Source organism: Chelmon rostratus, chromosome 4, assembly GCF_017976325.1.
Source record: "Chelmon rostratus isolate fCheRos1 chromosome 4, fCheRos1.pri, whole genome shotgun sequence".
In the NCBI taxonomy this organism is placed as follows: domain Eukaryota; kingdom Metazoa; phylum Chordata; class Actinopteri; order Chaetodontiformes; family Chaetodontidae; genus Chelmon; species Chelmon rostratus.
In genome coordinates this window covers 28,477,205-28,497,169 of record NC_055661.1, presented here as the reverse complement: position 1 = coordinate 28,497,169, position 19,965 = coordinate 28,477,205, and the positions used below count along the sequence as shown (strand labels likewise).

Genomic DNA, 19,965 nt, shown 5'->3' with positions numbered 1-19,965 from the left:
AAGAACAGGGTGCAAATAAGCAACAACGGAGCAAAAAAAATAACAGCAAAAAAATAAAATAACAACTGTAAGAGTTTAAGTGACCTTTTTATTCTTGAAGTCTGTATTAAGCAGACAAATATTTCATTCACATTAAAGATGAAAATACTGCGCCAGTCTCATCTTACTGTCTTCTTCGCTGCTCTGGACACATCACACCGAACACCTGCTCGGCTAACTACGGAAGAAGTCGTTCAAGTCACGTGACAAGTTTAGCCGGTTGCACTTCCTGTTGTCAAGTCAATTTTTATATGTGTGTTTTTGCTCTAACGTAAAACGTGACTGTTTTTGCAACAAGTCGGTGTGAATTTTACATGCGAGACACACATTTGCTTTTGCTACACGCACGTATACGTGTCAAACGTATTCGGAAACACGCAGGTCACCTAAGGCAATTTGTCAGCTAATGCTAGTCGCTAACGTTAGCTAGCTATCGTATTCATTTAGAGGGGCGGCTGTGACGCGGATGTGTCTGTAGATTTTGCTTTTCTTCAATCAGCCTGAACTTGTGAGCTCCACGTCAATAACACTCCAGTATTCAGTTTAGGCTTTCGGTTCGCTTGCTTGCACGATGGCTCATCTGCTTTCAATGCAATGCTTAGCCTCTCTGAGGAAATCTGGAAACCTAATTCATTTCAGAGCTGCTGCTCTGGGCATCGATAAGCGAAACTACAGCAGCAAAAAAGGGTCTTCCGGCGAGTATTTGCACCAAAGTGTTGTACCATCGATGCATTACCAGAAGAGTTTACCCAGGTAAGGAGCTAAAGGTTTTTTAAGGCATTGTGCATGACCACAGTCAGTTCTTTTAGTGTTAGTGCTTTAATTTACCATAACTTTGGTCTCATGTGAATGGAAACTACCTTGGAAATGTCAGGTGGATGTAGTTAAAGTGTTGTAAGTTAAAGAAGGTGACCCAGTAAGCTTTCAGATGAATGTGGGTGAAAGTGCACAGTTGATTTTAGCTCGATGACCACTAGGGGGCGTGATGTCTGGACTGTGGAGAAGCAAACCTTTATCTTTAATGACTCCTTTTTAAAAATCCTTTAGACTACCCATACCAAAACTGGAGGACACCATCCGGAGGTATTTAGCTGCCCAGAAGCCTCTCCTGGATGATAACCAGTTTGGGTAAGTTTTCACAAGTAAATAAACCTTTTCATTTCATTATTTGATACTTACTGGTACTATACTTACTATTTAAACCTTACCTACAACAATCTTTGTTCTGTATTCTTAGAACAACAGAGAAACTTGCACGGGATTTCCAGAATGGTGTGGGGAAACAACTGCACGAGGAACTTGAAGCTCAGGACAAAAACAATAAGCACACGAGCTACATCTCAGGTGAATTTGCCAGTCTGATGATTACCAGTCTGAATGAATGCATACAAACACTAATGAACATGGCTGAATTACTCTGTTTCTTTCAGGACCGTGGTTTGACATGTATCTTTCTGCACGCGACTCTGTGGTGCTGAACTTCAACCCCTTCATGTCTTTCAACCCCGACCTTAAGACAGAGTACAATGACCAGCTGGTGCGGGCAACCAATATCGTGTGTTCAGCAGTGCGCTTCATGAAAACGCTGCGAGCCGGGCTACTGGAGCCTGAGGTTTTCCACCTCAACCCGGCAAAGAGTGACACAGACAGCTTCAAAAGGTTCATCCGCTGGGTCCCGTCCTCACTGTCGTGGTATGGAGCTTACATGGTGAATGCTTACCCCCTGGACATGTCTCAGTACTTTCGCCTCTTCAACTCCTCTCGGATTCCGAAGCGTGGGCGGGATGAACTCTTCACTGATGAGAAAGGCCGACATCTCCTAGTTATGAGGAAAGGCCACATGTATGTGTTTGACATTGTGGACAGGGATGGGAATTTGGTGAAGCCTGCAGAGATCCAGTCCCACTTGAAGTACATTTTGACTGACCCGACGCCAGTAGCTGCCTTTCCTCTCGGGGTTCTGACCAGTGAGAACAGGGACGTGTGGGCCGGGCTGAGGGACAAGCTGGTCGCTGCCGGAAATGCAGAGGTTTTACAAGTTGTTGACAGCGCCCTTTTCTGTCTCTGTCTGGACGATGAAGACATGAGGGACCATATTCACATCTCCCACAACATGCTGCACGGCGACGGCTGCAACCGGTGGTACGACAAGTCCTTCAGCGTCATTCTGACCAAAGACGGACAGGCAGCCATCAATTTTGAGCACTCCTGGGGTGATGGCGTAGCCGTGCTCCGCTTCCAGAATGAGATTTTCAAAGACACAACAGAGCAGCCGCTGGTACACCCGGGCTCTGCTGCTGCTGCTGCTGTGGATTCAGACTCTGCTGTGCGCAGGCTGCAGTTCAAGTTGGACGACGAGCTGGAGAATGGCATCAAAAAAGCCAAGGAGAACTTCGATTCAGCTGTATCAAAACTCACCATTGATGCCATGGAGTTCAGGAGAGGCGGGAAAGAACAGTTAAAGAAGAGCAAGTTGAGTCCAGATGCTATTGCCCAGCTGGCTTTTCAGATGGGCTTCCTGAGGCAGTATGGACAGACCGTAGCAACGTATGAGTCCTGTAGCACTGCAGCGTTCAAGCATGGCCGCACAGAGACCATCCGGCCAGCCACCATGCACACAAAACAATGTTCACACGCCTTTGTTTGCCAGCCAGGCCAACACAGCGTGGAGCAGCTGAAGGCGATGCTCAATGAATGCTCTAAGTATCATGGGCAGCTCACCAAGGAAGCAGCTATGGGTGTGTATAAGACATTTTGGCATGTGTTAAGTTAATCCAATTTGTGATCCAATGAAATATTCAAAATAATGTTTGACAGATTTATTTTTGGAGACTGTTTCTACTTGTATTTTTTTTTAAGTGCAGTCATAACACTGTAAGATATCCCTTCCCTGCTTGTAATTTTACAAAGTGCTTTGGTAACGTAGCCTCACAGTAACTGTCTTTGACATATCCACAGCACAATCTGACGGCAGAGGCTGAAATCAGAGCTTACGATTCAACTCTGAGACAAATATCTGGGACATAAAACCTCTAACTGTCCAGAATTCCCAAATTATACCACTATTTATCAACTTACAACTGGGATGATTGTATCACATGCAGTCACCATTTAGTTGCACAAATGTGAAAACTGCATTCTGTGACATTTAAAGATGGAACCAAAAAAGCTTGTGCATTTGTTTCTAAAATCCCACAATGCAGTGCTTTTCAGCCCATGCCACACTACACCTCTTGCTCATTATAGAACAAACTACTGAGTGTTTATCATGTTTGTATGTATGTATATATAATTTTGGGATTTGCATTTTTTATCTTGTGCACACAATATATTGATCTTGTATGCACAGGTGAATTTGATAACTTTATGAATATAACAATATAGCTTAAGAATATAGAAAGATAATGAACGTCTTGTGTGTCATCAAAGGTTCTGTAAATGAATCACAGTGATTTCTGACAGAACTGGCCTCAAACACACACACACACACCTTGCGATTTGTTGTACTTACCACATCTTTTGTTTCTCTCACCAGGCCAAGGTTTTGACCGTCACCTGTTTGCCCTGCGATACCTGGCCAGTTCAAAGGGCCAGGCCCTGCACAGCCTGTACACAGACCCAGCTTATGCTGCCATCAACCACAACATCCTCTCCACCAGCACCCTCACGAGTCCAGCCGTGAGCCTCGGTGGCTTTGCCCCAGTGGTGCCTGATGGGTTTGGTGTCGGCTACGGCGTCCACGACGACTGGATCGGCTGCAATGTGTCGAGCTATCCGGCTCGCAACGTCCACGAATTCCTGCAGTGTGTCCACAAGTCTTTAGAAGACATTTTCACTGTCCTGGAAGGGAAGCCAATCAGCTAAGAAACAAATGTCTGTCTGTCATCACCAAAGAGGAAAAAAGGCAGCAAGAAAAGGGCATTCTCAGCTCCCAAACTGTTAATTAACTCATCTGGGCAAACATGAAAAAAGTGAGATGAACAATGTTTTTTAAGCACCTCAAAAGAAACATGGAGAATCTCAGTGCTTAAATCTAATAATTTTTAGTGGTTAGGAATTTGGGTTTGGAATATATTGTTTGAAGCAGTTTGGTATAAAATCAGCTGGACTGGAAATAAATCATAACATTTATTAGACCATGAAACCCACATTGAATATCAGATAATGGAAAAAATAGCTAGCTCCCTATTTAATCTGATTCAGTCCACCGGCTTTCCAAGAAATCAGTCTCTCAAGCTTGTGACTGAATGTTACAGCCATGTCCATTCTAACATTAGTGGACCGATGCCTAATGTTAAGTGTTAGCCGTGTGTTTAGCTGTGGGGCTACGTAATACAGCGACAGCTGAGATTGCGAGTGCATATGCAGTAGGGCTTTACAGGTATTGAACTTCTCTGCAATACAAATTGGAATACGAAGTCAGATTCTGTGCCTTATCAATATGTGAATTTAACAGATCATTTGTTGACTGTCACTGTAATAACTGTCATTTACAGCCTTATTGATGTGGTTGAATGTATTTTGAAATAAAACTTAATTTAATTGCATTTGCTCCATTATTTCCTAAATGTTCATGCAGGAACATCTTCCCATTTAAAACTGCTATTTGATAAAAAATGGTATTTCTACATTATACACTACAATATAATCTAGAGCATAGAATACACAGTTGGTATAGAAAGTTATCCCTTAGTGCTGTTACCAGCAAAGGATCGTTGTAAGTTTATACAAGTAACAAACAGTTTTTCTCATCCTTTATTTAAAATAAAAAACGGTTCCACCAAAAGCAAATGTACAAATGCGGTAGTTCAACAACAGAAACATGAGCTAAAGCAATTAAAACAAGAAAAATCCACATTTAGATAGGCTTGATCTTGAAGTGAAGACCAATGAGACTGAAGACGAGACATTTCAGATCTTGCACCAGGTAGTAGAACACGCGAAGACCTTCAGGGTCCCTGAAACACCACGCAGTTTTAAAAGTTAAAGGTTTCTGTCAGTGACAAATACACATTGTCTGCCTTCCCAACTTCTGGATACAGTACTTACTTTGACTGGTTGACGTCAATCAAGGAGCCAATTTTGGAAGTTGTGAATGAAATGTGCTCGTCTCCAATGACGATCTCCAGTTCCTGTGAAAATTAGGACAACAGTCAAGTTATTCTTCAGCCTTCAAGAACATTTTCAGTCAAATTCATCAATGCAGTGGTGGTTTACTGCAGTGCCTTTGTTGACATCAAAATCTGTGCCGTGTCACTCCCTATTCATGTGACCAACAATGGGGAAAAATATTAATGGGTCGAAAATGACCTATGGAGTCACCATTTCTAGAACAACAAACACAACACACTCCCAGAGCAAAAAGTTATTCTAATAATGGAAAATGGGTTAACATGCAAAAAAAAAAAAAAAAAAAAAAATGTGGTTATTGTCAGTGGTTGGAGTCATAACAAACCTGTCTGCCAACTCTGTCAGGAGGCGGCCACAGTGCATCGTCTTCCTTGGTGATCTCACTGTCATCAATAATCCTCTTCAGCTCCTCCATCACACTTTTGTGTACATATGCCTGAGTTGGTACACAGAGGACAGATGAACCAGGTTAAATTCTGCAGATGTGTAGAGCAGTGCCAAACATTTTTTAAATGCAGATGTGATGTGAGAATAGGTACATCTCAATATCAAAATTTGACTCTAATGTTACTGACAATGAATCTATACTTGGTTGACCATCACTATAAAGATTCAAGATTGCCTTTAATGTCATTGACCATAACATGTAATCAAAATTTGCATTGCAACCCTGTGTTAGAAACAAGATAATAAGGAAGATAATAAAATAAAGATAATATAGTAAACTAACATGCAGTAAAAATATGCGTAAAAAAGACCAGTAATTACTTTGTGTGTATATTATTATTATTATTATTACTATAATTATACAATACTGCAGGTGAGCACTGGCACTGTGGGTAAAAGCCAAAAGCCCTGGTCACGTTGTTGATATCTTGGAATTTAGACAGAAATGTTGGGCCTGTGCTAACAATAGTGCCATTTTATAGTAACAATAAACCTGAAATCGTACCAAAATTACCCAAGAATCCCAAACAGCATGGCCTGCCAGTGATCCGGTTCAGGAGTAACGTTACTTCAATAATAACGTGTTTTAAGCACAAGTTACCTCTTTCCTGATCATGACGTCATTCTTGTAGTTGCTGTTGTTTGCGTACCTCAGTTTACCTGCAAAAAAATATTCAACGTGAAGCACAAATGTGAAACAACGGGTCACTTTCAACAAAACCAAAGTTAAATGAGTTTGTTACCGTCCCTACAGGCCGCATGGCGCTTAAACGCTCATTGATTATTATTTCAAACATTGATATATTTATAATAAATGTATTTCGCAGTATTACCTCAGCGTAGAAATAAGTTTCTAACACGTATAATACATTGGAAAACAAAGAGACGATTTGGCGCTAGCAACTCATTTTATGTCCGCTGCGGCCTAGCAGTTAGCTACTGCCGGGTGGCTAGAAACGTTAGCTTAAACGCAGGAAAGCTAACCCATCTGCTTTACCGCCAAACTGAACCTACCGTCTGGTCTGAATTCAAATTCCAGGAACTCATGTCCAAACTTCCCCTTGTGCCCAACATAATATCTCAAATAGAAGTCACTTGTTGACATCTTTACTCTCCAGAAAGTGCTCTTTCTGGTGAAGGCTGCGGAACAAAACTTAGCAAGAGCAGCCTGGAGCCTCGCAACCCACGTACGCATGCGCAAAGGGTCACACCGTTGGACATCCTGCCCCGAAGTTGGTCTTCCAGGTGTGACGGGGGCTGTGCTGTGCTTTGCTGTACTGTACTGTACTGTGGTCATGCTATGCATACAATGAATTCATATATTTTTTAATTCATATATTTTAGAGCCCAAGTTTCTCATTGATGCGCTTTTTGCAAAAGGATATATAATATTCAGCCTGAAAGACGTTACCCAGGGTTTCTTAACAACTGAATCGTCGCGTTTTATTAACGTCATCACTTTCCGCTCAACGGAACCGTCCAGGTTATAGAGCGCACGTGTGGTTGTAAACGTTCAGCCATGGCAGGCTCGTTCTCTCAGGAGCTCGAAGATTTGTTGAATCCTTTGCCTAAATTTGCTGATCCGGAGGACGATGATGATGACGAAGCCACCAAAGCCAGAGTGATAGACGGGTTCAACGAGAACGAGGACGACGACGAAGATGGGGTCGCCTCCAGCAGGCTGCGGAAGCACAACTCAACACTGCTGTCAGAGACGGACAGACGGTACGTGGGGAAAACAATCTCTCGTAAACAGCTGCTGATGGATATTGAGGGATCTGCTGAGGATGATGACGAGGAGGAGGAGGAGGAGGGCAGCATAGAAGAGGAAGATGAAGAAGATGATTCAGTGGGGGATGAAGAGGCAGATGATGATGAAAATTCTTTAGAAGATGAAGATGAGGAGGAGTTGTTGGACAGTGATGCACAGCTAGATGCCAAATTGGCATCTAAGACTAAGGCCTCCAACATGACCTTTCCTCAGCGAGTGGACTTCCACAAACTGACAGAGGGCATGGATGACCTGGGAGTGAGTGAGGATGATGATGACAGTGGTGAGGAGACCGAAGGCAGCGATGAAGATGACGGCTCTGATGACGCCGATGAAGACGCCGAGGATGAGGGAACCGTCCGCACGTTTTCTCAAGAGAAAGTAGACGAGGAGGTCGAGAAAGGGAACGCTGTGAGGAACCAGCTGACCCTGTGGGACCAGCTGCTCGAGGGTCGAATCAAAATCCAGAAAGCCCTGGTGACGGCCAACCAGCTTCCACAGCCGCAGACGCTCCCAGAGTTCAAGAGGAGGGGTGGAGCAGAGCTCGCGGGGCAGCTGAAGAACACCCACAAAGCCCTGAAGGCTCTTCAGAGATCCCTGCTGGAGCTGCACGATCAGCTGCTGTACCAGACTGCAGACACCAGGGCCATCGCTCTGGGGGAGACGGGGGAAGACGAGGAGTTAAACAGTGACGAGGGTGAAGAGGGGTCAGTGCGGGAGGGTGGCGCACCTAAACGAAAACTGGAGATGGCAGAGTACCCGGACTTCATGGCCAAACGTTTCGCGGCTTTCCAGCCTTACAGAAACGCCACGTTGCAGAAGTGGCATGACAAAACCAGACTGACTGTGGGCAAAAGCAGTAAGGGTTTCGGGGCGTTCGACAGGAACATACTGACCCAGGTGGAGCAGGTGCTGATGGACAACGACAGGCTGGTGCGTCGCACCCAAACCCGACGCTCAGAATACAGGGTCCTGGGGAAAAAAGAGGCTGCTGCTCTCAGCTCTGAGACCGCCTTTACAGAGGGCGACGAGGCGGAACAGCAGCTGAAAGCAAACACGCATCTGAAGGATCTGGACGAGGACATATTTGACGACGATGATTTCTACCATCAGCTGCTAAGAGAGCTGATTGAGCGCAAGACGAGTGCTGCGGACCCCAACGATCAGGTGGCTATGGGCAAGCAGTGGCTGGCCATCCAGAAGTTACGCAGCAAAATCAAGAAGAAGGTGGACACCAAAGCCAGCAAGGGGCGGAAAGTCAGATTCCACATCCACAGCAAGCTGGTCAACTTCATGGCTCCTATTGATCACAGCTCAATGAGCGACGAGGCTCGCAGCGAACTGTATCGCAGCCTCTTTGGACAGAACACCTCAGGCAGAGTGATGTGATGGAGGCACTCGCGTGGAGCAGATGCAAGCGCATAAACAACATAGTGCCTGTTTTCCACATGTCCAGCAATGAGACGGAGACCGGACCTTCTCCTCAGAGTGGGCCGACACTTCTGGTGCTCTGGTTCTACAGGATGTGGACTCGCAGGGCCCCTGCAGTTCTGAATGAAAACCTTTGTACTGAGCAGCAGTTTCAGAATGTGTTTTTGTCTACTGACCAGTTTGTAATTAAAATATGTAACGTGAGTGTTTCCACTGAAACAAAGAGCACAGTGACTGTTGTTTGGACTTTAAAGAAAACAATGCAAGTATCATTTATTCCTTTGTCAAGTTTCTACTTCAAATGGTTAGGCCTTTTTTAAAATAGTAAAAAGTCCCAAAATATATGCTGTGTCCCAATTCCATAGAAAACAGCAGCTGTATACAGTTCACTAATCTTTGTAGAACTGTTTCTGCAGCAGAAATAAACATACTTTGCTTTCTGCTAACAGAGAATGACAGCACTTTCAGCATCAGACGTCAAACTATAATTTAGGAACGTGCCTCCTAATTAAACTTCACAGTGAGTCGGCAGAATATGTTTCATCACTGTTTCGTTATCTGCATGTTTTTTTCCAGCCGTAAGCAGCACCTTCATTTCCTTAGTGCATTGTGGGAGACTAATGTCCATCAGTAGCACATAAAAGAAAATAAAAATCAAGGTTTTTTCTTTAGTATGCATACTGGCTGTATGCTACTGCTTTATTTTCTCACTTTTCCAGTGCGAACACACTACAAACCAAAGTCCTGTTTAGAATTAGTTTGGATTTTGGGACACAGCTGTAGACTTGAGATTTTACATGCATTGCAGGGTGCAGGACTGAGGTAATGTTCAGGTTCCTCCACCGGATCCCTCAACGAGTATTTGTAACTGAAAAGCAACATTTTCAGGGTATCCACAGTGTTTCACCAAGCAGCATGTTTCTAATAAAACGTACAGTTATGAGTAAAACAGAACATTGAGCATCGATTAAATCCAGACTTAACCAAAAATTCATATTCATTTTTAAATCAAATGCAAGTAACAAATGTGTCAACTCAAGCAAACAAAGAGTACCTGAGAACTTTATCATAAGAAAAATGTATACAGGAAGAAAACTCCATGAAACAACATTTACAGAGCACGTTTACATCGGGCATCTCTTACTTCATGACGTGTTACAGCTCAATGCATTTATTGACACCATTTTCAGTGTGTGTGTTCACTTGCTTTAAATGAAACTTGCATACGTGTGCATTCAAGTCAAAGAAAATACTTTGTGGTAATTCCATAACATAACTAATCGCCCTTTCTCTTACCTACATGTTGAAATGAGTCACAGTCGTGTCAGTGTCACATGAAAATAAATCGGTTTTTACACAGTTAGTCCACGGAGACAGTACAGAAAATGATCTTTGGTGATGATGTCATACATCAGAGAATTCGAGGTGGGAATCGGTTGTTTTAATTTTACTAATAACTGATTTGTTAGAATTAGACAAGACAAAGCAAGTGCAGCATGGAGCGACGCGACAGACATGAGAAATCTCCGTCCATAGAGCGGAGCCTGTAAGTGAAAATATGCTTTACAGAGAGTTTGAAAAAAGATGTGGAGTTGCATGGATAAAGGATGTGAGTCAGGTCAGACGGTTTACCTTTAACTGTGGTGAGAAGGCCCTGCCATTAAACAGCATGTTGCTACGCTGCATTTATTGTGCAGTTAAAGGCTGTCAAGTGTAACGGCTCTGTTTCAGTGCTGTGGGAAAGGCAAGCAGCAGTTTTAAATGAAATTACAAATGAGCCCCTTTGCATCCCTCCCCCTTCAATCTCATACAGCACACAAGCAAAAGAGACAAACGTAACTGAAGACAGCTGCTTTCGCTTCTTCGCTTCCTGAGTCCAGCAGAATCAGATCAGCAGGAGGCCTTTTGACCTCCTCGCCATCACTCCTGCCTCGTTAGCCATGGTGTCGAGCACATACGGCACAAACAGGTGAACCCTCCATCCTCTCCTCAGGGGAGTGCTGCGCTCAGTGAGGCCGACTGCTGGACTCCATGTTGGGCTGCTTCTTCGTTGTTCCGTAACCATGAAACCAGCCGTTCAGCCGCTTGGTCAGACCTCCGGTCAGAATATCCTGGATGTGTTGAACGATGAGGTTTATCGCCACTGTGCAGACAGACAAAGAGGTTGCATGGTCCGGCTCAGCCCCAGTTTGTTTCTCAGGTGTTACCTTTACGTTCGAGTCACAAAGCTCAGCATCACTGCAGATGTTCCAAAAAATAAACAGCCAGTAATGTTGGATTATTTAACAAAACCTCCAGCTGTTGTGAAGGTATTTCCAGAATCTCCTCTAAATACCTGGCTGAAGAAATTGCAGCCGCTGCACGACAGAGATGTTTGAGCTGCACTTCCTTTTCTAATCCAACAAAGATGGTCAAAGGAAATAACATATTTCTTTCTCAATTTGTAAAGTGTGGCCTATTTCCACCACAGTATAATGCAATAATATTTTGCTTGTGTTGTACAAAAAGAGCAACACTGCATCTAAAATACAGTCACACCCTGACAAAACAGGATAAAAGTCAACCAATGAATCCTCCAGAACATGCTAATGTCATGGCTCTAGGAGGGGCAGCGTAGGTGTGTTGGTCCACCTCTTTGGTCTCAGCTACTCGATTGATTCAGCTGCACTTTGTTTCTTGTAAGAATTAGCAAATGTTAGCATGCTAACATGCTAAAATAGCATGATGAGCATGGTAAACTTGGCTAGCATCGTCACTGTGAGCATGTTAGCATGCCAGTGTTAGCATTTAGCCCAAAACCTCTGGCTGTAGACTCCTAACTTTGCTCAAAGCTTGCTGGGTGTTTGTTTTTTGGAAAGCTGGATGTTCAGCCTTATGACTCAGATGAAATGGAAACACACAGGAGGCTCAAACTGGGGCGAGGTCAGGGTGAGAATCCCGCTTCGAGACACTCACGGGTCTGCGGCGTGGTCGTTCTTTTGCAGTTTGTTTTGAATAGTTTAAAGGTCTTTTCTCAAATCGACAGACAAAACTGTTTAGTCCTCCCAGCAGGAGGAGGCTGCTTCCTTAGTTTAGAGAGAGCAGCTCCGAGGTCAACAATAAACACAGCTGCGTCCTCTGTGATAGCACTGTTCACTGTCTCCAACATTTGGTTTCCATTCCTTGACAATCATCTCTGACGTTCTTTAAGAACCTCCAGGATACAAAAGCACAAGTACTCACCAAGGTTGTCAGCTCCTCTCGGAATGATCACATCAGCGTATTTCTTCGTCTAAATAGCGTCAATGAAAAGCACAAAGGTTTGACCGTGAGTCAGCGCTCAGGGGCACGGCCGTGCAAACCGAGCCGAGCAGTGTTGCATGAGGAATCGCACTTACCGGCAGACAAAACTCCTCAAACGCAGGCTTGACGAAAGTAATGTACTGCGCCAGAACGCTTTCCAAGTCCCGTCCACGTTCACTTATATCACGCAGCACTGCGGGAGAATGAGACCAGGAAAACGTGCTGAGCAACATCTCACGTAGGCGAGAAGAATGATCCTGCAAAGTATGAAGCTGCCGCCAGTTTGTTGAATCAAAGTTGCAAGTTTACTGCAGGTGGCCGAGAAATATCTCAGCAAATACAACAAACCACAATGCGTTGCTCTTAAAGTTTTCTATACAGATTAAATAAAGATTTGTGTCGTGTTCATTTGTGACTTAAAGAGGTTTCGGCAATTGGATTTTATAACAGTTTGCCCCTGCTATCAATCTATGTGCTATGCTAAGCTAACCACCCGCCGGCCGTAGCTTCATATTTAGTCGCATCAAACTCAAACTGGATTTGTCCGGCCGTGCCTGTATGTCTCACCTCGTCGGGACAGACGCGTATCTGCATCGGTGTCCACGAACAGCTTCATCTGGAAAAGGTCTCGGATCTCCTGAGAATAAAACATCAGGATGCCTTCGAACAGCACCACATCGGCTGGGTACACCGTCACGGTCTCCTCTTTCCTGCCACACAACAAAACACATTAAATGTTGATAGGTAGCCAGCAAACTGACTAATGTCACATGTACAGCAATGACTATATATATATATATATATATATATATATAGCTATTTGCTAACTTTTGCTAACCCAGAGTGCTTTAAACTGAACAGTGATGTGTTGTGTTACCAGCGAATTGAACTTCTGTCATTTCTTCTTTCAAGAGTTGCACAATTTCACTTGAATCTACAATGAAAATCTTTCAGTGTTTTTTCATTGTTCCAGTGAAAAAAACATCTTAACATACCAGTGTTTCCACATGTTTCAACCTATTTACTTTGTATGACTGATGACCATTTTCCAAAGCTTACTGTGGGGTTTCAGCTGCAGTTTCAGCAGCTATTTGAGCATGTTATGAAAATTGATTTGATAAAATGGAGAGTAATTAACCCAACACAAAGGTCATGATATCTGCTTTTAAATTCATGCTACTGCTGCATTATGATGCACTGGACACGTGAGAATAAAACTGTCTATGGACTCGATAAGACTCCTTCACCTGGAATGGGAGACAAAGTCATAAACAGGGATGTGAACCGTTTTCCCCTCCTTGATGTCCCACAGAGTTGCGATTATGAGGTCGTTGTCAAACGCATCTACACAGAAGGAAAGAGCACAAAGCAGTTCACATCATTTCTCTCGCACAAAGAAACATCATCAAGCAAACCACACACCAAGACCCTGAATCGCTCACAGATGTACTGCTGGAATCGCCTCTGAATCAACAAGGCCGAGGCTTCCCAGCTGGACAGCCGGAGCTGGCTCACATACCTGGGTGGTCGAAGTTGAACTGGCCCTTGAGCGCCTTGGCCTTCTGCTCTGGGGTGAGGACCCTGTAGAAGCAGTCCTGGCTGAGGATGGCCACTTGCCGCTGGTGGTGGTCGATCTCGTTCTGCCCCAGCAGCTCCATGATCTTGCTGCACACCGACGACTGGCCACACAAGAAGAACAAAACTAGCAGCATGATACCGTACCAGCCCGAGTGGCTGTCTGTGCAAACTAAACCAACATATAACCTCTAACTCACACTTTACTTTTAGTTTACTGGTGTATTTGTGGACCAGAAACATAGTCTGATCCGGAATTAGAAATCAGCATCGATTTAAAAGCTGCAAACGTGGACTCTTGATATCACATCTGAACCAGGCCCACTCACTAAAGACTCCCTGTTCACATAGCACGTGGGAGAACAGGTGGTTCTGCGAGCAGTTACTCCTATGGGACAAACAGGAAGTCAAACCCACAAACAACTGCCTGCTGAACCACAACCTGAATTCTGTTGTTTAATCACCTGTAAAAATCAACCTCCACTATAGTGTGAAGGAGTAGATTTAACTGCCTTCCAGGTTTACCCTGTTCCAAATGTCACACGCTGCAGCCTGGAGGCAGGACTGAGCTGCTTCACTGCCTCTCTGACATTTCATTAACCAAATCTGTCGCACATTAAGAAGAATAAATAAAGACTTTGATTTTGCCTAAAGCTAATGCGTCTGATCATTAGAAGACGAAACAATTCCTCTGAAAAGCACTGACACACTGCACACTGCTGGGTGCAGAATAGAGGATGATAATGCAGATATTTGGCCTCTCGTGGCACTGAGGACCTCGTTATAATGCCGATGAGGCAGTCTGTGAATTGAAAATCATGAGGGAGCTTGAGACACACAGGCAGAGACGGCGGTGACATCAGTGTCACAAAATATGCACACATCTGGATGTTTTATATTCAGAAATAAACGTGCTGCAGACAGCATCACAGCTGCATATAGCAGCCACGTTTCTGCTTGGTTCTGCTAAATTTGAGGGGTTTATTGAGCTTTGAAGGTCTATAAGTTGTTTTTTGATTTTCATGAGTTTGTACCTGCAGACTCTGCAGCTGATGCTAATTAACTGGAATCTCACCTGCCAGCCTTTAGATCCCCTTCAGTTGAAAACAGTAAAAAACAGAACAGTGATATATGAGAGTCCTTAAGGCTGATTTCCATATCACACAAATATGTTTTATCATTAACCTCCAAAGAAAGCCTATTTTAAAAAAGAACGTTATCCTGTTTTGGCATGCAGCTCAGGGCGGCCTGCACTACGCTCACTGCTGATCAAGCAACCCAATCGATCAGTCTGATTGATCCGACAGAAACATGCTGAATAACAAACGATTCTTTTCCAGAAGAAGAAAAAAAAACATGCGCGTCGTGTGTAAATCTGCTCAGAAGAAATGTTAGAAATTCATCCGTGTCGGTTCACACAGAGTCCGACACAACCAACACCTCCCGCACACCAGCAAATAAAAACCTCTGCTGTGATAGAAATGCCAACCTTGCCGCTGGCTGTCCCTCCAGCCACACCAATGAGGAAAGGCTCCCGGGTAGAGCTCTCATTTTCGGCTTGGTCACCTGCCTTTGTCTCGCTGTCGCCTGTCATGCTTCATCTGCAGCGCGATGCGGCCCTCTGACACACGGGGGTGCCTGCGCTCCTCGTGCGCTCCTCCCATTTGATGATGATGATGGTAATGATGATGATGATGAAATCAGAGGTGAGTAAGTTCCATTTAAAATATGACTCAGTTACTGTTAAACTAAACAGACTGTAGGCTGCTGTTTCAGCCGTGTGCTAATAGTGATCAATAGTAACTGTATTTTTCAAAGTTTTATTTAAACTTTTTTTCGGATATAAACCAAGATATGAGCTGAACTCAAGCCTCCATTCGCCTTTTTTCATTGTTTGTCGACATTAACACATGTGAGATAAACTTATTTAAATCAGGACAAGCTGTAAATTTCATACAACTAAATACTGATAAATACCGAGCAAATCAGCTTTGTTATTGTTGTTCTAACAAATTGACATATTTTTTAGATTTCAGCCCTCATTTATTTCCTATAAGGAGGATAAAAATAGAAACACCTTCCAACTTAATGTAATCCAATAGCCCCCACCACACAATCCAGTGTAAAAAAAAAATTAAATGAATAGAAAAAACAGAGCAGTGATAGAAGGGAATAAAATTAATTAACACCTACATGAGCCAGTGTCGATGATAAAATAATAATTATTGCTACTATAAAACAGTGGTGGTGTATTTATTTCACGTTCACCTCGTCTGCTGGGGTCGCTGAACCGGAAGTACTTTGACGTATGTGTGTGTGTCTTCGGGCTAATGCTGACATAGCTCAACGGAGCTGGAGCTGATCCGTGTAATGTGTTCTGGTTATAATCTCTAACAGAAAATATACTTGTTCACTCTGCGGTCGGTAAACGGGACACCACCAACATGAGCACCATGTTCGCAGACACGATTCTGATCGTGTTCATCTCCGTTTGTACGGCGCTGTTAGCCGAAGGTGAGTGAAATGTGATTTTTCGACAGGCTGTTTCAGAGGGGAAGCATCTTACTACCGTCCAGGAAACTCTTTGATTTATATTTTTACACCATTCTGTGTCACATTGCCGGAAAACATTGTCATAATAATACTGTAATATTGATTAACTGTTAATTTGAGGACCAGCCTTCTGATAGGTAGCCAGCGAAATTAGCTAACCGTGCTAATGCTTGACCAAAGTATCAGACAGAGCGAGTAATATAACTTCCGGTAAGATTTTCACGATAAGAGTCTGATAAGGGTCCTGTTGAAATGCTTAAATTATGCTTTATTCACTCCTTTTGGGACCCAATTCCTTTGTATTTGACCCATCCTAATTAAGGGGTAATTGAAATTATTATTATTATTATTATTATTATTATTATTATTATTATTAACCTCCTCTGCATATTTTCTCCTCAGGGATTACCTGGGTTTTAGTGTATCGGACTGAAAAATACAAGAGGCTAAAGGCTGAAGTGGAAAAGCAAAGCAAAAAACGTAAGTGACTCATGTGAACCTCATACTTAATTGTTTTTATTTGGACCATTTAATGAATTGTCTGTTATTTGTTTGATTTTAGTGGAGAAGAAAAAGGAAACCATCACAGAATCTGCAGGACGTCAGCAGAAGAAGAAAATTGGTAAGACGCCAGTAAACAAACTGACAAAGTAAGAAGTTGTGTTTAAGCAAAAATTGATAAACTGAAGAGACAAAACCTCGACAGCCCTTTTCCTCTCTCGTAAGTGATCTGTGCTTGTGAATATATTACAGAAAGACAAGAAGAGAAACTGAAGAACAACAACAGAGACTTGTCCATGGTGAGACGCAGTTTGTTTTCATTGAATATGTAACGTTAAGCTTAGACGAGCTAAATCCATCACTATATTCTCATATGAAATAATATATTAACTGTTTTTCACATCTAATTTGTATTTTAACCTTATGTGTGTTTGTTTGTAGGTGCGCATGAAGTCCATGTTTGCAATAGGCTTCTGCTTTACAGCCTTGATGGGCATGTTCAACTCCATGTAAGCTGATGTAACATTTTCGCCTTTTGATTTAGAAATCAAACTAGTGGTGATGCCTTTAAGGCCGTGTTGGTCACTGAGAGCTCAAGAGTTTTTGGTTTGTGTTTGACAAAAGTACATTAAGAAAACAATCAAATCTTATTTGTGGCCTGGTCTGTCTCTTGTCACTTCTTCATTTCACTGCTGTAAACAAGCCCTCGACTTCTCACCACTGTCCCCTTTCATTTTGTTCAGCTTTGATGGAAGAGTCGTGGCCAAATTGCCGTTTGTACCGCTGTCCTACATCCAGGGACTGTCCCACCGCAACCTGCTGGGCGAGGATTACACCGACTGCTCCTTTATCTTCCTTTACATCCTGTGCACCATGTCCATCAGACAGGTATCCTCGACACCGCGACTTTACACTCAGGGCGGCTTTAAGTGTTTCACTGGACAGCTGTGGACTTCATGGGTTGAAGTCAGCAGCTTCTGAGCAGCAACACAGCTTGTTGGCATGCTAGCTTGCAAGCATGCTAATAGTCAGTATGTTAACATACTAAACATGCAGATATGTTGAAATGCAGCCATTAAGCTCAATAATCAAATGTATTATATCAGTATTTTATATTAAATGAGTGATCTGATTTGTTTTAGGTAGCAACATGTTGTTCTCTCTCTGGCACCACCCTCAGGCGAAGCATTTGTTGCCACTCAAAGTTGCTATCTTTTCAAGCTTGTCATAGCCAGCAAATGCTTTTTCTGATGTGTAATGATGCATCAGGAGCCTCACAGGCTTCTAGTCTAACTGTTGATTTTAGGCCCGTACTTTGGAGAAATCAATGCATGAAATAATTAATAATCGCACCACCAGTGAAAAAGACTGATTGAGATTGAAAAGTGACACTGCTAATCTCTATTTGAGAATCTTAAACCGTATCAAACTCCCTTTAATATATATAATATGTGCTTTAGGAAATTACATTGTATTGGACATCATAAAGATATCATATTTCTTGCATCCTCAAAAGAACAAAGCTGATGTAATTCATTTTTCTTACGTCAACATGGGAATCTTTAAAACAAATATATCGTTTCTTTCTTTGTTTGAGGAGCAAGTAATTAAAACAGCTGGGTCCTGCAGCTTTTAGGAAACACTGGGGGTGGGACTATTTTCACCTGTGGATTAATACACATTTGGTGTTCTAGTGAGAACCTACTGCAGCACAATAGTGTGAGTGAGACTGACTCAATGTAAACCAAAATTCCCATGTCCATCATAACAAAGGAGAATGTCAGCCATTGCAGTGGTGTGAAGAAGAAGAAGAAGATATATCAGCCCGTGGGTACACGCACACACTATGTGTTAGCAGTTGGTTGTTGGTTTTGTCTTCTCTTGACATTTGGGTACAATAAGAATAATAACGAACGTCAAATTAAATTCTCAGCACAGTGAAAACATTGATTTGTAGTTACAGATAATAAACAGCCGTTGCTTAAAGTTTGGGTTGATAAACCTGCTCTGCTGTAGTTCACTTTATATTAACCTTCATCATGTGAACTTTGGCCAGAAAAGAAACAGTGTGTTTTGTCTTTTCTCCAGAACATTCAGAAGATGCTCGGCCTCGCGCCCTCCAGAGCTGCAACGAAACAGGCCGGAGGCTTCCTGGGACCTCCACCCCAAGCAGCGAAGTTTTCCTAATGGTCAGACAGATTCGGCGTGCCGCTCCCGCGCTGCGATTCTGCAGTCATGGCTGCCTCGTCGGAGAACAGACGCAGCTGCCTCTGCAGTGCTGGAGCAAACGAATTCTCTGTTGCAGCTAAACTGTTTGACCTCTCATTCATGTTTTGTTTATTTAACTTTGATTGTCTCACTTAGAAATTAGAGGAGGAGAAGTTGTTCTTAATTACACTGATTACCAAAGGATACAAATGTCTACCTTGTATTCAGAACATGCCATTTATTGTTTGGGGATTTTAATGATTAATTGGCACAGTAACATCTGATCCATTTGTCAGTATTATTCTATGTATCCTCCTTTCTTAAATATTAATAAAGTTTTATGATTACACTTAAGTTGTGTTTTTCATTTTCATTGAAAACTTAGTAAAAGTACATATAATTAAAATATTCCCAAAGATGAAAGTACTCTTACAAAATGGCCTGTTTCAGAATAATATATACAATATTATTGTATTATAATCATTGATTCATTAATATAGAAGAATCACTAATGTTGCAGCTGGTAACTACTGGCTACTTGGTGGTTTAATCTATAAAAATACATCATAATAGTTGAGGATATTTTGTAAAGTATGACTGCAAAGTATCTTGTACTAACTGTACTATATTTGCACAAAAGAAGTACCTCAAAACTTCACTGAAAACAGTCCTTTGGTAAAAGTACTTCGTTACATCCCACCATTGTTGGTGGTGTTTTGTGATGAGACGTTCACAGACTGATCGAACTCTGATAATCCACAATTTTTCAAATATTTTTTTTTTTAAACCACGGGAAGTGAAATCCTAAACAATCATTTGAACGAATGTAAACATTTTGTCTTTGTTCTTCTCGGTCTGACTCTTAGCAACAATTAAAAAAACGTATTTTAGTATTGTTGAATCGAGTGAAGAGAAGAGCCGAACACGTAGTAAACCTCTGAATGGCCTCCTCATACTGCAGCCTCTAACCCTGAACAGAGTTCAGAAAATGAATGTATAGATAATTAATTGTTGTTTGTATCAGGTCT

General features: G+C 42.6%; 5 protein-coding genes across 5 annotated transcripts; 3 read left to right on the top strand and 2 right to left on the bottom strand.

The window, feature by feature from the left end:
- Positions 1-255: 255 nt before the first annotated feature.
- On the top strand, positions 256-4,580 carry cpt2 (carnitine palmitoyltransferase 2). Its single transcript, XM_041934903.1, has 5 exons — positions 256-792; positions 1,087-1,167; positions 1,277-1,383; positions 1,470-2,777; positions 3,575-4,580. Exons 1-5 carry the CDS (start codon positions 611-613, stop codon positions 3,901-3,903), a joined length of 2,007 nt encoding a protein of 668 aa, XP_041790837.1. The 5' UTR covers positions 256-610; the 3' UTR covers positions 3,904-4,580.
- Positions 4,581-4,776: 196 nt separating this feature from the next.
- On the bottom strand, positions 4,777-6,802 carry magoh (mago homolog, exon junction complex subunit). Its single transcript, XM_041934905.1, has 5 exons — positions 6,631-6,802; positions 6,218-6,276; positions 5,495-5,605; positions 5,089-5,171; positions 4,777-4,997 (listed from the first exon to the last, which is right to left on the bottom strand). Exons 1-5 carry the CDS (start codon positions 6,719-6,721, stop codon positions 4,898-4,900), a joined length of 444 nt encoding a protein of 147 aa, XP_041790839.1. The 5' UTR covers positions 6,722-6,802; the 3' UTR covers positions 4,777-4,897.
- Positions 6,803-7,094: 292 nt separating this feature from the next.
- On the top strand, positions 7,095-10,045 carry aatf (apoptosis antagonizing transcription factor). The gene has a single exon (XM_041935647.1). It carries the CDS (start codon positions 7,136-7,138, stop codon positions 8,774-8,776), a length of 1,641 nt encoding a protein of 546 aa, XP_041791581.1. The 5' UTR covers positions 7,095-7,135; the 3' UTR covers positions 8,777-10,045.
- A 779-nt stretch (positions 10,046-10,824) lies between these two features.
- uck2a (uridine-cytidine kinase 2a) lies at positions 10,825-15,269 on the bottom strand. The gene is made up of 7 exons (XM_041935847.1): positions 15,165-15,269; positions 13,620-13,779; positions 13,348-13,444; positions 12,668-12,810; positions 12,196-12,293; positions 12,041-12,089; positions 10,825-10,961 (listed from the first exon to the last, which is right to left on the bottom strand). Exons 1-7 carry the CDS (start codon positions 15,267-15,269, stop codon positions 10,825-10,827), a joined length of 789 nt encoding a protein of 262 aa, XP_041791781.1.
- Positions 15,270-15,993: 724 nt separating this feature from the next.
- tmco1 (transmembrane and coiled-coil domains 1) lies at positions 15,994-19,286 on the top strand. Its single transcript, XM_041935435.1, has 7 exons — positions 15,994-16,189; positions 16,631-16,708; positions 16,791-16,850; positions 16,982-17,028; positions 17,171-17,238; positions 17,473-17,617; positions 18,818-19,286. Exons 1-7 carry the CDS (start codon positions 16,120-16,122, stop codon positions 18,914-18,916), a joined length of 567 nt encoding a protein of 188 aa, XP_041791369.1. The 5' UTR covers positions 15,994-16,119; the 3' UTR covers positions 18,917-19,286.
- Positions 19,287-19,965: the final 679 nt, after the last annotated feature.